Consider the following 17,005-nt stretch of genomic DNA (forward strand, 5'->3'; position numbering starts at 1 on the left):
TATGGGCCCACAGATGGGTATTAGAGAGGCCTCAGCTCTCATTCCATTTCATTTTATTTACACACATAAAGTTGACCACGGCACTGAAGGGGCAGTGAATAGTAACACTTGAGATATAGAAGAAGACTTATCGCAGGCCGTGCTCGTTAGCAATAAGGGGGACCCAGGAAGCACGACTCACAGGGAGCCCCATCTTCAGCAGGGTCATGGAACTTATTTCCCACTGCTCATTGGCCCTAACGTCCCAGCTAGTAACAAACATGACAGACCTGAATACGGCCACCTCTGACTTTCTTTGTTATTTCTACACATCTCAGCATTATTTCTCTCTTCTTAATTACTGTGTTTCCATTTTCATTTCCTATAGCGGACCTTGTTCCTCCAAGTAAAGGAGAAGGTGTGTAGCCTCATAGCATCCTACAGGTGCCTGAAACGTAGGTGCCTCTGGGAGGGGCCTCTTAGCTGTGCCTCACATCTCATCCCTTCTGAGGCCAATCACTGATTATCTTGAAGAACACACCATAGAAATGAATATTTTCTGGATGACAGTTACTTCTTGTCAACATATAACTATGCAGTATAGTTTTAGAAATGGATCGCGAAAATGGTGGCTAGTACCGATCTTTGCTTTTTAAATATTACTGTAAATTCAGGTAAGCTGTAATTGATGGGCATGTCATTGGTGTTGAGTTAGTTCCTGTGAGTTTCTTGGTTCTGGAGACAGAACAGTTCTCAAAATGGAGACATTTCCTGAAATCATCAAAGCTGTTGAAAAACAATGCAGTTTCCTCCCTCTCTAAGACCAGGCTTTGACAGTAACATCTCAGAACAGATGTTCGATGATCTCCAAATGTTTTTATTTGGTGGCACAAAGACTCTGTTATTCATGAAACGATCCGTTAAAAAATTAGTTCCTTCATGGGGGGGGGGTTGTGGGAATATGTGCTCTGTAAATCAATTTCACATTTTGGCAGGGAACTGGCTCTTCAACCCTTTAGATTGTCTCCAGGCTTGGCCTCTGACGGGCCATAGCAGTTCCAGGGAGTATAATAACACAAGAGCTCAGCATCTTTCCCAGAGTACTTAAAGTTGACTCATCTGCGAGCGTCATATTTCTTTTGTAAAAGAAAAGAAGCTAAGTAAAAATTCGTAGAAAACTGGTCTTAATACAGTGAGAGAATGCAGCCACGCATGTTTGGTGGTCGTTTGGACTATTCCAGTACAATCTACTTCTGCAGCTTACACTTTTTCATTATAGGCTCCTATTGAAAGGAAAAACTGCCATCCTAATATAACATGGGTCAGCTTAGGATGGTACCTTGCAAGGCATCTTCCAAGAGACGTCAGTGTAACTGTTTAAGAGTGTTGGGATAGGGGCACCTGGGTGGCTCGGTCATTAAGAGTCTGCCTTCAGCTCAGGTCATGATCCCAGGGTCCTAGGATTAAGCCCCATATCGGGCTCCCTGCTCAGCAGGAAGCCTGCTTCCCCCTCTCCCATTCCCCCTGCTTATATTCCCTCTCTGCTGTCTCTGTCACATAAATAAATGAAATCTTTATTTTATTTTATTTTATAAAATAAATAAATAAAATCTTTATTTTATTAACACCCATTGGGATATAAGGGACTGGTCATTGTCAGTCTGATGTCCTGTCCTCGTGCCACTACCCTCCATACTTTGCAGTCCTTCCAGTGGGACAGAGGTCAGCAAAGTGTGGGGCCCGAGGTCCAGATCTGACCTGCTGTCTGTTTTTGTACGTGAAGTTTGGTTGGGACACAGCTGTCCAGTTTTGATTCCAGATTGTCTGTGGCCAGTTTCAGGAGAGGTCACCAGAGGGGTAGTTGCAACTGAAACCATTTAGCGCATGAAACCTAAAATATTTACAGAACAAGGTTGCCAACCCAATGCTGTAGAAAGTCACATATATGCCATGACTCATTGTTGAGAACATTAAGATAGTTACATTAAGATAGTTGGTGTATTTAGGGGGCGCCTGGCTTGCTCAAGTGGTGGAACATGTGACTCTTGATCTTGGGGTTATAAGTTTGAGCCCTACATTGGGGGTAGAGATGACTTAAAACTAAAATCTTGGAAAAAAAAACTTTGATATATTTAGATTTTGAAGGCATTTGTGGGATATAAGGAATGTAAAATATCATTAAACATATGGCTAGGACAGTGTCTAAAGTAATAATACATGTACACAAAGAAACATATAAACCAAAATCTTCCAGGGTAGTCCAGAGGAATTGTAGGGAAAAGAGGAAAGGTATGTTAGCTGACTGTTGGCTGTCCAATGAACAATTAAAACAATGAATGAAAGGAATCTATTTTTCTGAGGTACAGTATGTTCAAATGTTAAAACATTTGGTCATAGTTGTTCCTTTCTTTTTCTTTTTCTTGCATCTGTGTGTGTTAATCGGTCTCAGAATATTTTCTTATAAGTGCTCCTAAGGTCTCCCTGTTCAGCATAGGTGGCAAACACCGATGAGACTAGAAATTTAGAATTTATTCAGCTGAGGGATGCCTTGGGCAGCTCAGTCCCTTGATCATCCAACTCTTGGTTTTGGCTCAGGGTCGTGAGATTGAGCCCCGAGTCGGGCTCTGCACTCAGTAGGAGTCTGCTTGAGAGTCTCTCCCTCTTCCCCTCTTTCTGCTCTCTCTCTCTATCTGATGTAAATAAATAAAATCTTTTTTAAAAAATTATTCAGCTGAACACTGACACGACAACCATACCAAGGATGATTATTCATTTGGTCCATAATCCAAAATATATTTGAGGCTACTGCTAGGTTAAGGTCACAAACACAATAGAAAAAGAACTAAAGAATTGCTTAAAGGTCAAGTCCCCAAATTGGCAGAGGAGAAAAATGGTGTTAAAGGGACAGTTACATCAGGAGTCCCAGGCTCTATTATACAAATCAGATTATCAGCAATCGTGTCAAACAGGGCGAGGAAAACAAAGGATGAGAGTCCTAAAGCTCTTATTTCATGAGAGGAAGCATCGTGTTTTGTCAGGAGATACCTTTTTTCCCCGAAAGGACTCTGTCACCCGAGAGGGGACTTGAACAGTATCTGTGATCACAGTTTTAAGGGAATGCAGAGATGTTCTGGACCCACACTGTCTAACACGGCAACAACTGGCCGCATGGGGCTGCTGAGTTCTTGTAACACGGCTGGTGTGAGGGGAGCTGTGCCACGGTGTAACACAGACACAGGATTTTCAAGACTTAATGCAAGAAGTAATAATAATAATAATAATAAAGACTTAATGTAAAAACAGAAGGTAAAATATCTCATTAACAGTTCTCTTATTTAGATGTATTGGTTTAAGTAAAACATTGAAATTAATTTCACCTCTTACTTACCTTTTTTTGTAGCTGCTAGAAAATATATGATTGCATATATGGCTCATGCTGTATGTTGGTGAAGCAGCACTGATTCTAAAGGGTCATGTCTTATGTGATACAGGGAAAGTGACTGCAGTGGCACACGGTTGCTCTATGAATGCATTTCTGACGGGATGGGGTGGAATTGAGTACAGGCTTGTGCGCTCTCAAGTGATCTCAGCTCAGAGATCGAACATCTGCACACCACGTAATGACTATTGGACATACATGCAGATTCCCCCTGTCCTATTTCCCCCTTATTTAGAAAAATTAGAAAATTTTTCTAAAATACTGATCACAAATTTTTTTTTTTTTAAAGATTTTATTTATTTATTTGTCAGAGACAGAGGGAGAGAGAGCAAGTGAGCACAGGCGACAGAGAGGCAGGCAGAGGCAGAGGGAGAAGCAGGCTCCCTGCCAAGCAAGGATCCTGATGCGGGACTCGATCCCAGGACCCTGGGATCATGACCTGAGCCGAAGGCAGCTGCTTAACCAACTGAGCCACCCAGGCGTCCCACTGATCACAAATTTAAAGCAACATATTTCATACCTCTGGACAGATGATATCATTGGTAGGTTTTCATAAATTATACCTGGTTTAATGATGTTTGATTATGTTCGGGTTCCAAACCAGCAATTTCTTTTTTGAGTCTTCTAACAGAAAGTACAGATTAGTACAGAAACTGGAAATGTTGGGCAAAAATTGGTGTCTCTGTCAGGTGGTTCTGGACATTCTAACCAAGTGGACCTCTAAGTTTGAATTCTCACGGAAAACTACTTTTGTGTTCCTGAGGATCACATTCCAGTGTTCAAATACTGTCTGCTTCATCCTGGAAGATAACTTCAACTGCTTATTTAATCTCATCTATTCTTCTGGTCCCTAAAAAGTGTTACTTGAGGCTCTGTGCACAATTCAGATAATGATTTTTAAGTAAACCATAGCACACCATTCCTTTCTTCCTCTGATGAATGAAAACATTCAGCTAATACTCAGAAACAGGCAAACCTTGTATATAGTCAGGCAACTCACTTTTATTTATAATTTTGAAAACCTGCAGTTACTTATGTGTTGGTTCATTGTTTGCGAGTCCTGGGACCAGAGCAATTTTCTGTCTTTTGTTCGGTGGACATTTATTAAGGGCCTATTGTATGTGAGGTATTATGCTTTTCTGCATTGAGACATGTTGAATTTGGGGCTGATGAGACTCGCAAGTATAAATATCCAATAGACTCCTAGACATATGTCTCTGGAGGTTAAAAGAAATTTAGATGACATCAGATGTATTTATTATATATTTATACAGCCATTTGCAGGAGAAAAATCCAACTGTTTAACGTTGCTGATCTTCAAAGAAATGCAGATTACAGGCAAGAGATGCTTTTTTAGTACCCAGTGAATTATCTAACTTAAAGCGTACTCACTGCAGGGGGCACCTGGGTGGCACAGTCATTAAGCATCTGACTCTTGCTTTCACCTCAGGGCATGAAGTCAGGCCCTGCATCAGGCACCTAGCTCAGAGAGGAGACTCCAGAGTCTCTCTCTCCCTCTCCCTTTGCGCCTCCCCACACTCACTTGTGTGTGTTCTCTCTCTCTCTCTCAAATAAATAAATAAATCTTTAAGAAAAAAAATGGAATACTCGCTTCTGGCAAGACTGTGGCCCAACTAAGATGCACATGGTAGAAATACAAATTGGTTTAGGTATTTTGGAAAGCGGGATTGCCTGGCATGTTCAACACAAAGAATTGTGTGGCGCCCTTGGCTTTAGTAATCCAGCACTAGAAACTTTATCTCACAAAAGCAAGCCAAAAAAGAGGAAAGAAAATCGTGTGCATCTTGAGAACAGGAAAGGAAGCTGAGGGTTGCTAGATGGTTAGTTGTGCTAAATACTGAAAATCCTCGCTGTTGATCCTCATGGAAGCCCTTTGAAGTGTCCCCATGTTGTGGGTGAGGAAACAAAGCTCAGACGGATTAACCATGTGTCAGTGGCCAAGTTGGCACTTACGTCAGTCTTACCCTAACTCAGACTCATTGTGTAAGAACAGAAAAATAGTTAAATCCCTTATGAAATGGGATGCAAGCATTCTAAGTAAGTGTAGTCATGTTGGGGGGATGTCGGAAAATGTAGAGAGGAATGGAGATGAAACTGGAGATTTGCCATAATTATTACGAATTTGTACAAGGACTGAGTAGAATAGAGACATATGAAAGTTTGATTTGTTCTCATGGCAGAATCTGTTAAAGTGGTACGGATAATTGCTATAATTTCTTAAAATTTTTAAGAATTCTGTTGTTGTTTTTTGTGAACAGGGTATAATCTAACATTTTATACAATATTTTCGAATGTTTTATTCGTACTCCTCCCTATCTCTAAAGGTATATGACCTGTCGTATCTAGGTATGTTCACTACATTGTCCTCATCGCCCGCCCCGTAACTCCTGAAAATCTCCCTTTGGAGTCCATCACCAGCAAAATCCCTATGTCCTTAAGGTGTTCTCTGACATTACTTTCATCTTGTTGAACCCTGACCTGGGTATGCCCTGAAAACACCACTTCCCTGAAGCCCTCTCTGGTGGCAGCTCCATTTTTTGCCCCAAAGTTGAGGAGCTGGGTTCTTCATTGCTCCCGTGACCATTCCACTTTTCCCCTCCCTAGAAACTCTCAGCTTTCTCCTCCTGTCCTCAGACTCTCACCCGCTATCCCGTTGTTGCTCCTGTCATCTACCACGTGTAGGGTCCCTCCGTCGTTGCTCCATAATCCTCACTCCTGGCTCACTGCCTCTCTCTTCACCATTCCTTCTCCCCTCATTCTTGGGGAGTTCAGTGCATATGTATATGATCCTTTTAAAACCCCTGGCCTTGGGGCACCTGGGTGGCTCAGTGGGTTAAAGCCTCTGCCTTCAGCTCAGGTCATGATCCCAGGGTCCTGGGATCAAGCCCCACGTCAGGCTCTCTGCTCAGCGGGGAGCCTGCTTTCTCCCCTCTCTCTGCCTGCCTCTCTGCCTACTTGTGATTTCTCTCTGTGTGTCAAGTAAATAAAATATTAAAAAAAAATAAAAAATAAAAATAAAACCCCTGGCCTCTTAGATCCTTCAGCTTCTCATCACCTCAACCTTTACCTCCCATGGTTGCCCCCTAGACTGTGTCATCACCGACCACGACATGCTTCCATTGTCTCAAAGTGCACGCCTGCTCCTCTGACCATTCCTCTGCCTGGCTCTTGAGCTCCCTCCCTCCAGAAATCCTGCCCCATCAGAACCCACTATCCATTGACTCCATTACTTTCCACCCTCATTCCTCCCTCCCAAGAGGTTGTGTCCAGCGCAGGTGCCACAGACAGTGATTCTGTTCTCTCTTGCATACATCCGGGCTCCTCTGCCCTTCCTTCACGTCTCGTCCTCACTTGGCAGTTTTACAGTCCTGGCTGGACCCAAATCTCTGTCCGCTCTGTGCCAGCCCCTCTGCGTTGCCCATTGGCCGGAGGAAAACACAACTCTACTGTTGGGTTTCGCTTCTAATTCATGACTGTAAACCTCAGGTGAGAACTTACGGCTGTCCGGCAGTCATGATGTGTCCTTCACTCTCAGTGGACTTTTCTGTGGTCTTCTCTTTTCTCAGCCCTCCCATAGCTCATCGCTCCATCTTATTCTCAACAGATGCCTTTCTTCTAGGGAGCTTCCACCGCTCCCACTGAGCTCTCACAGGTGACCTCCTGCTGAGGGCCAACCCTTCCACTCCCATGTCCCCTCTGCCTATCCCGGAACATGCTCCGGAAAATTCCATCCTCATGGTCTTGTCCCTCCCTTGGCCATTCCCATAAGCATCCACCACATTAAAGATCCAATCCCACGTGCTCCCTTCAGCTACCACACCATGTCTCTTGTCCCCTTCACAGGCAAATGCCCCAAACGTCCCCTGCTGTCCATTTCTGTTACTCCCACTTCTCCCTTCTCAGCCTCTGTTAAATCCAGCTCAGGCAGGCTTGACCTCAACCATTCCACTGCTTAAGTGAAGTTGCTAAACCTGACAGTTGTCAGGCCTCATCTCTCTCGCTCCTTGAAGTGCTCAGCTGGCTTCTAGAATGCACCCCTTCTGGATTTGCCTCTCACTCCCCTGGCCAGTCCTTCTTAGTCTCCTGGGACCCAAGCCTTAGACCTCTTCTCTGGCTGCACTTAAGCCCATGCCCATCATCACCAGGTGCCGTGGCTTTGAAGATCATCTAGGTACTGATGACTCCTAGGCTCTCTCAGCCAGACTTCTCTCTGAGCTCCACACGTTTAGGTTCCTCTACGAGCTTTGGGGATATCTCTGTTTGCCTGCCTAGCAGATGTCTCAGACTGAACTCCAGATTCTACCCCCACCCTTCCAAACCTGCTTCCTTCAGCTGCTCAGGCCAAATTCTCACCTTTTCCAGCCCCCTGCCATCTCACAGCTGGACGATTGCAGGACCACCTCACTGCTCTCTGCCTCTACACCTTGTACCTGCACAGTGTGTTCTCAAAACAGCAGCCAGAGTGGTCCTTCTCTAACGTTGGTTAGATCACTTCCTCGTGCATCCCCCCGGCAGCTCTCCATCCCACTCAGATAGAGCTACAAGTCTTCAAAGCTGTACGTAATCTGAACACCTGTTATTTTTCAGACTTTATTTCTCTTCCCTCTTCCCTTGTACTCAGCCCACTCTAGCCATACTGGTAGTGTGCCAAGCAGGCAGCCACCCACCCATCCACCTGCAGCTCTTTGCCTAGATTTTGGGCTATGATTCGAATTCATAGAACACACCTCCCAGTGGTGTCACAGCTCACCTTCTCAGCCATACCTGCCCTCTGTCCCCCTTGCCCAGCCCTATTAACCACATTTCTCACCCCCGACCTATTACATACCCTAGTCATTTATCCTATTTACTATTGTCTCCTGCTACCATGTAAGATTCAGAAGGATAGAGATTTTTATCTGGCCTATTTATTGACTTTTCTCTCCAGCATCTAGGATAATGCCTCCACCTAACAGATGGTGAAAAAACGTCCTGAGAATATGAATGAAAGTTTATGTCCGCCCAATGCCCCATAGACGCATGCTGAGAGATTGGCCTCATTATAGCTTTTAATTCCTTTTCAAGTTTCTCAAGTGTTAGATTGTAAGCAGCCTTCAGAAAATGACTACCAAGAAACACTGTCTTTGGCTTGAGTACATACGGTCTTTTATCCTAAGCTGTGAACCACTCCTCTAGAACGGAGCAGAAGTGTCATCAATATTGAAAGTATATAAACAGCCATAGATGCTTGAAATTTTTAGGAATATGTTCAAAGGTCTTCACAAATCCCCCAAATTATGGATACTGTGATGGTATATTCTTCTCTCATGAACTTCCCACAGAACAATAAAAAGGAAAGAAGGAAGCCACATGTGGTTCCAGATGCCACCTGGCTCGTGGCCAGCCTCACTCATCAGAAGGAGGCTCACCCCGTGGCCCAGCATCGCTCTGCTCAGGGTTTTTGTGCTTGTGCAGAGCAACACTCCACATTACAGCCGCTCATAAGCTTTCGGCGTTGCCCGCATATTGTTGAAACCAAGGATATCAATTCTGTGAGAGCCCAAAGGTCCACTGTACTATTTTATCCTACCTGTAAGAGTTTTAAATACTCATTTTTTAAACAGTGAGCTCCCCCAGGCCACTCGGCCTTCATTTCAGAAGATCACCTGTGTGGGTGCTAATTACAGCTAAATGCCAAGGTGATTCCTGGGAAAAACAAAATGAGCCATCATTTGTAACAGAGTAGGTTTTCGCTTTGAGACCCAATTACAGACAGGCATCCATTCCGTTTGATTTTGGTCATGGGGTAACAAACTCTTGGTGTGAACAACAAATGAAAAAGAAACGGTTCGTAATTGTTTTTCCATCTGTAAGCTGATTCTTCGATACATATTCTCGTTGAAGAAAACCTTCTGCCATGGTAACTTTTTCCCCCAAGGATAATGATCAGGAGTCTTTGACAAAGAAGAGTGGGAGTAAAGGAAGGGGGGATGCTGTCGCCACGGTGACAGCTGTCTAGCGTAAACATCTCACATCTCTTCCGTTTATCGTGTGTTTTAGGGCAATTCAAGCTGCTGGAACAAGACCGAGATATAAAGGAGCCAGTGCAATATTTCAACAGTGTGGAGGAGGTGGCTAAAGCGTTTCCTGAACGTGTGTACGTCATGGAGGAAATAACATTCAACGTGAAGGTAGTTCTCGAAGAACCAAATATTTATCCTCACTGAAATAATTTAACTTTCAGGTCATTACAGGCACAGTGTGTTCCCCTCTGTGCCTCGTAGGAGAGTTCCATCCTCCTCATGGATTCATGTCAGTGGCCAAAACAGATCTTTTTAAGAACCGCGTGAGCTCTAGCTGACCTGATTCTCCAACAGGTTACAATGATAACATGATCTCTGGCTTGAACTACTGTCAAGGCAGATCAAAAGATCTTTCTTTCTTTCTTTCTTTTCTTTTCTTTTCTTTTTTAATTTGGACTTTATTTTCTAACATGTAATGGTTGTTTGACCAGCTCTTCTGTGAGGCTGGATGCTTCACTTATGGGAACAAGCAAAAGGCGTATGACACGACGAATACCAAACACTTAAAGAAAAAGAGAGAAGGTTCCAGAGTACTCCCCGATGTCCACTCATATTTGTTCCATCCTTTGCAGACTGTCTCTGTCGGTACACACAGGGAAGATTGATGTGTAGAGTGTGGCCTCGTAGGTATTTATTGATCTTTGTCCCTCAGAGAAAAGCTAAATAGTGTTTACTGTGCTGTATTCATTTTGCATTCTTAAAGGGACAGTTCTTTCCCTGGCTACGGAGTGCGTGAGCTCCTTTGACTAGACTCGCTGTTGAAGAGGGACTAACCGGGGAAGCGGTGTCACCGAGGCCCAACCTTTTTGCCTGTGAATCCATTGTTTTCTCCAGCAACACCCACAGTGATGCTACATCAGTCTCGAAAGTGTTCCCATCGAAACCATTAACCTCCTTTCAGCAGGAAGTCCGACTAAGTCACATTCTCTAAACATTTCAATATTTTGGGGGCAAGATGCCTGTTTGTTAGAAATCATGCTCTATGTGAAAAACAGACTGTGGGGTATCTTAGTCCAAGAATACAGCAGTGTCTTTGTGGATGAGTCACTCCACCCACACGCCTCAGGAAAGGGGGAAACATGCCCAAGATGGCTTCCTTACTGGAGCAGTGCTTCTGCCCATTTGATCGGCCAAGCCAAGTCGTCCTTCCAGTCAGTTCTAAAATAGAGCGGCTATCATCTACTTTATTTGGTCTTATGAGTAAAATGGGTCCATTTTGTGTCCTGTCAAATTCTTTACTACCTAAATTATGCTGGTACTCAAAAATATTTATAACTTGTAAGCCCTTCAGTGACTTAGTCTGTGAGTCCTCAAGGCAACTTGAACTTACCTTGAGGATTTGTGAAAACATGTACATTTTTAAATGTACCAAGAGTCGTTGGTCAGAAGCTAATCAAATCCTGTTTGATTCTTGTTTTGATATGATTGAAATCTTTCCTTAAAGCTTCTATTTTATTTATTTTTTTTTAAGATTTTATTTATTTATTTGACAGAGAGAAATCACAAGTAGATGGAGAGGCAGGCAGAGAGAGAGGGAAGCAGGCTCCCTGCTGAGCAGAGAGCCCGATGCGGGACTCGATCCCAGGACCCTGAGATCATGACCTGAGCCGAAGGCAGCGGCTTAACCCACTGAGCCACCCAGGCGCCCCAAAGCTTCTATTTTAAATTTCCTAAATGGAAAAAAAAAAAAAATTGTTTGGAAAGGAAAGTCCATACTTCTTAAAAACTGTTTTTTTGAAAACCTTGCATTTGCTGGTGAATCATGAGAAAGTAATCATAAAAATTTTTTGATTTTTTAAGATTTTGTCAAGTATTAAAATTTAAGTCTTTTGTGGCATATTGTACTTGTGAAAGATTTTTTTAAATGCCTCTAGCAGCTGTTTTGTGTGTGAATTTGTATGAACATCAGCAGCGATTGGAACAATAATCTTGAAATCAATAAGGTTTGATGGGCTTTTTTTTCTTTAATTTTTTTGTGTGTTCCAAGATTCATTGTTTATGCCACAATTGACTTTATTTATTTAAACATACGTAATAGAGGTGCCATTTAAAAATTTCAGCACAGCAGTGTGAATGTATTTAACACTACTGACCTGTACACTTTAAAATGGTTAAGATGATAAATTTTATGTTATGTATATATTACCACAATTTTTCTAAAAAAGCCAAAAAAAAGTTCAAAGGCACAGACAAATGGGTATGTATGGATTACAAATTTTACAGCATCCATAGAGCAGTCTGGACTTGGGTTGAGTTCCTGTGCTATGCATACATAAATATTTACTACTTCTTGTCTATTACTTATAAAGTTTTAAGATGCTATCACATCTATCCGGCATTAATCATTTAAGACATCGTTCGATTATATTCAAAGAAGAATTGATCAAGGAACCTTAGGAAATTTCCACAAAGAAATACACAAAAATCTGTGCCTAGTGAATAAACACCCAAGTAAATAAATAACCAAGGAGGTTATTTATATAAATAAGTAAATAAAAGTAAATACAAGTAAATAAAAATAAAATAAAACATGTAAATAAAAAATAAATAAAATATAATAAAATAATAGTAAATAATAAAATAATAATAAAAACAAGTAAATACAAGTAAATAAAAAACCAGGGAGGTTTATGGCAAAGATGTCTGGGTACTACCTGACCACCCCCCACCAAACACAGTGTTGGTCATGGTTTATAAGAATTGATCGTAATGTGCATGTGTGCAGTGCTTAATGGGAGAGCTAAGTGGTGTACTTGGTTACTGCTTTGCCTGGAGAGGGAGAAAAAGAATAAGAAACAGTACAGCAGGGGTGCCTGGCTGGCTCAGTTGGTAGAACATGGGACAGTTGAAGGCCTGTACTGGGCATAGAACTTACTTAAAAAAACACAACAGTACCCCATTCTCATAAATATAGCTATTATAAATAGTATTAAATATTATATAAATATAGATATTATCCAGAAAGCAATTTTTTAAGTGATAGCAGAATTCAAACCTCCTTGCAAAACTCCACCCTCTACTCTCCGTTTTAAATAGAGCTTAAATTAGACCAAGAGGATAAAAAACTAAATGACTTGCAGCTAAGAGTTGGCAGCTAACAGGCTTCTTAGGAGTCAAAAGGCACAATTATTATTTGAAATAAGGAAATATATATATGAAGTCATACATACTTATAATAACAAATAGAAATGAAATGTAGTAACGGCATGGAATAGAACAGAGGTGTTGAAAGATTGGGAACTCTATAGTGATTGTTACTTTCAAGACTGTAGCAGAATTTTATCTAAAATTTAATGGATAGGATTAATATTATTCACCAACTTATTTAAAATTAAGTCATTCCTGGGGCACCTGGCTGGCTGAGTTGGTGGAGTGTGTGACTCTTGATGGGGTCATGAATTCGAGCCCCATGTTAGGTGAAAAGATTACATTTTAAAACATTAAAAATAAGCCATTCCTTTTATTTTGCAGTTAAATGTCTTTAAGAGGCCTTGATGTGTTTGAAATTATCTGCCTGATTGGCCCATCATTGATGAACTTGCATGAAGTGAATTAATATATGTTAAATGTTTAATTCTTTAACCAGCAAATACATTTTAAGCACCTCCTGTATGTCTGGCCACTGGGAATAAATAGTGAATATGCAAACCCTGGAGGTTGTGTCCGTTGAAGTGGCAGACAATAAATATACAGGTACAAATACTACGTCCAAATAAAGAGATCAAGGAGACAGTTGGGTGTACAAGTTTGGAGCTTGGCGCAAGGGATGGGCTTATATGTTTGGGGCTCATCAGCTCCTAGATGGTATTTGAAGTCACAGAGCTAGTTGAGCTCATATACGTCTGTGGTTCTCAGTCAGGGGTGATTTTTTTTTTTTTCCTCCCAGGGACATTTGACAATGTCAGGTTACAATTTTGATTGCTACAGCTTATAGAAGAGTGAGTGCTACCGGTTTCTAGTGAGTTGAGGACAAGGATGCTGCTGAAAATCCTGTAGTACACAGGACCAGCCCTGCATCAAAGAAGGATCTGGCCAAAAATGTCAGTAGTGCCAAAGCTGAGAAACTCTGACCTGGACACTATATAAAGAAGGGAGGAGACCAAGGACTAAGCCCCGGAACACCCCAGCATTGGGGTCCAAGAGAGATTACAGGCAGTAACAGCAAGTTAGAAAGATGATGGGGCATGTTGGATAGATGTTCCAGAAGCCAAATGGCTTTAAAAAGTGTTTCGAAGAAGAATGGACAACAGTGTCAAATGCTACTTGCTGATTAAAATAGAGGCGGACTGGAAACTAGCCATAAAGTTCAGCAGAATGGAAGCCTTGTTAGCCTCGATAGGAAGAAAATAATAATCAGCTCAGAGACCTAGAAAGTTAAGTTTACCAGGGAGGTATAATAGGATGTTCACTGAGTTTCGTCAAGGTATGCATTTCAAGTGAGGTTACTCAGCACCAGTTTTTTTCTTCCAGCCATCTTTGGCTTCCTGGATGGAGAGACAGAGTAAACAGAGCCTTAGGTTTAATCGGAGCTGGGACTCTACTTCGTGAGTGTAACAGAAGTGAGCAAAGGTGTAGATGGAGTGTGCCCTAGAGTGACAGATCGTGAGCCTACAGCCGTAGACTCCTCACTGAATAAAGAAGTGTGAATACAAGAATTGTAACCCCCTGTAAAAACTAGGGATCTTAACGGGGTTAAGGAACTTTTGAAGTGGTGAAGAAAGTGATGTGTAAAGTGGGAGTGGTGGTAGTGCATAAAATGCTTGAAATTGAACTTTAGGCAATATACAGGAAATGACAGGAGTAGCTATTTTTTTTTTTTTTCAAATCTAAGTATGTCCCGGGCACCTGCCTGGCTCAGTCGGGGGCAAGTGCGACTCTCGATCTCGGGGTTGTGAGTTTGAGCCCCATGTTGGGTGTAGAGATTACTTAAATAAATAAACTTTAAAAAAATTTTAAAAAAATAGATGAAAACAAGTCTAAGTAGGTCCATTTGAGTGGGCAGCTAAGGTGGTAGGAACAGAAAATGGGAGATGAGATGGTCAAGGAAATGAAAGAATGTGTGCACAGCTAGCCTCCTGCTCATCATTTGTGTGCATTGGCTCCAGTCCCTTCTAAGCCAGTGGCATTCGATATTGTTAAGACAGCAATCACCTGCTTCTTTCACATTGTCTCCTTTATCCATCCAGGTTTTGGTTTCCATGGTGATAGTTCTTCTTCTTCTTTTTTTTAACCTGCTTACTGCATTTTTTAAAAAGATTTATTTATTTATTTGGGGGAGAGAGAGCACGTGAGCATGGAGAGGGGAAGGGCAGAGGGAGAGAGAATTTCAAGCAGACTCTCCTCTGGGCATGGACCCCCACATGGGCCTGATCTCGCAACCCTGCAAATGCAGCCTGAGCTGAAATCAAAGGTGGGACACCCGACCAGCTGAAATCAAAAGTGGATGATGTGGTGGTTGAAATCACCCAACCACCCAGGCATTTTTGTTTTTAACTATAACAGGCATTTTCTTTCTTAATGATTTGTTTTAATTTTTCATCAGCCATCACTGTCATCACACTTTTCCAGAGTCAGAAGCTGTCTTGTGTCAGTTGGCTAACCCCAACTAAAGACTCATTCCTCTACCTTCTAATAAGAAAAATATAGTCACACAAACAGTTTTCAGGCATGCACCTTCCTTTAAACAAGCTCCTGTGATCTAAAGAGCATATTAGACTGTGTAGTGTAGCTCAGACTCTGAATTTGGAGCTGAGTCCACACCCCAAGTCCAGGTATTGGGCTGTGACCACAGAAAGGTCACATGGCCCCTTGAGTCTGGGGGTCATCATCTGCAAAACAAGGATGATTCTATCCTCAGAGACTTTTCATGAGAATTAAATGAAATAATGCACTACAGCACTTTGCAAGTGCCTAGTATAGGAGTTGGCAAACTATACCCTTGGGTAAGGCACTGTATTGCAAATAAAGTTTTATTGGGACACAGCCACCCCATGCATGGGAATGTGCCAGGGTGGTGGCTGCTTCACAATACAATAGTAGGATTGAGTCGTTGCAGCAGAGATCATATGGCACACAAGCCTAAAATTATTACTGTCTGGCCCTGTAAGAAAAAGTTTGCCAACCTCTGATTCAGAACATAAAATCATACTAAATTAAGTTTCACATAAAATTTAAAAATCCCACCACAGATTATTTCACTTACTCTTTACTTAGTTCTTTGTACCCTGGAACTTGATATTAAAAACTCGGTACCTAGTAACTGTTGTTGTTGCTGTTTCAAAGTACCCCTTCACCTCAGATACTTTTTTGGAAACGTATTATACTGGTACCCAGTGAATTATTTCAAACGTCTTCCAGCCTTTTGAACTAAGCCCAATAATAGTGAGAAATTTTCCCACACATCTACTTTCTGCCACCAAAATAATGACTAGCAAATTACGCCCTGATTTCACTTCGGTCCTTCCTGAGACGTAAGCAGAGGAAAGAAAAGATGGCCTTCAATTTGGCATTGGCTAACCTGCCACCCTTGGTAAGCACGTAAGAGGCCTTCTGACTTCACGGCTCTCGCCCAAAAGCTTTCTACATTAAAATTCGTGCTCTCGAGTCACAGAGAGTCCAAATACCCTGATCTCGATGCTAGAATGTTGCTATTTTCATTCCAGCTAGTGAGGTCCAAGGTTTCAGCTGTTCCAGCATAGATTTTCCCCAGTGGCTAAATAACAAGTTTGCATTGTCTCAACTGGGGGAAATGCCTCACAGGGGAATAGTGAGATTTCAGACAGACCGGGAGTGTAGTCACCGCTTCTGCCCACAGAGACCTCTCCAGAACCATTACCATGTGGTCTGGGGCAAGAGCTGAGCCGACATTCCTGTCACCTGCATATCAGCTCGTGATTACTGGGTTTGGCACCTGTTTTTGGCAGGGGTGGCAGTGTCTAGCAGCAGAGCTATCCCAGTGGGAGAAGGATTGCAGTGTTGTCTTTTTTTAATAGGGGGGGAAAAAAATCCTGTAAGATTCAGAGAACTTGAATGATAACTGACCTTCTCAATACTGGGAAACATGACCGAGAGTAAAATGAAATATTATAAATAATCCAGCACAACAAAGGAAGTTTATCGACAAGAGTTTTTATAATCATCTCATTTTAGATCTGGAAAGGCCCTTAGACACCGCTGAGCCCTACTCCTTCTTTTGACAAATAGGAAAGCTAAGAAACAGATGTTAGCTGACTTCATTGATTCACACGAAGCCACAAAACTACTTAGCAGCAAAAGCTGGGTGTCCTGATTCAATCGGTCATCTTTGTGCTCCCTTGAATGCCATTTGTGGATTGAGCTAAGGCTCATGATTGTGATCGGAATATCCTTTCACAGTGACACTGTAGCTTGTACAGTTAATTCATTTTCTTATCTAAAAATCTAAATAAATGTGTCCTGTAATTATTACGCAGCCAAATTCTTCTGTCTTTTGTACTTTGGAAACAGCTATGGTCTCACACACAGG

At 42.1% G+C, this 17,005-nt stretch overlaps 1 protein-coding gene across 2 annotated transcripts in view; it reads left to right on the forward strand.

The window, feature by feature from the left end:
• GAREM1 (GRB2 associated regulator of MAPK1 subtype 1) overlaps nucleotides 1-17,005 on the forward strand; it is a 205,831-nt gene that overhangs the window by 152,490 nt on the left and 36,336 nt on the right. For both annotated transcript variants that reach the window (XM_059138910.1, XM_059138911.1), the window contains exon 3: nucleotides 9,479-9,609. In XM_059138910.1, coding sequence (XP_058994893.1) covers nucleotides 9,479-9,609 — 131 coding nt within the window. The remainder of the gene's footprint in view (nucleotides 1-9,478; nucleotides 9,610-17,005) is intronic.

The sequence above is a fragment of the Mustela lutreola genome, chromosome 11 (assembly GCF_030435805.1).
Source record: "Mustela lutreola isolate mMusLut2 chromosome 11, mMusLut2.pri, whole genome shotgun sequence".
NCBI lineage: Eukaryota > Metazoa > Chordata > Mammalia > Carnivora > Mustelidae > Mustela > Mustela lutreola.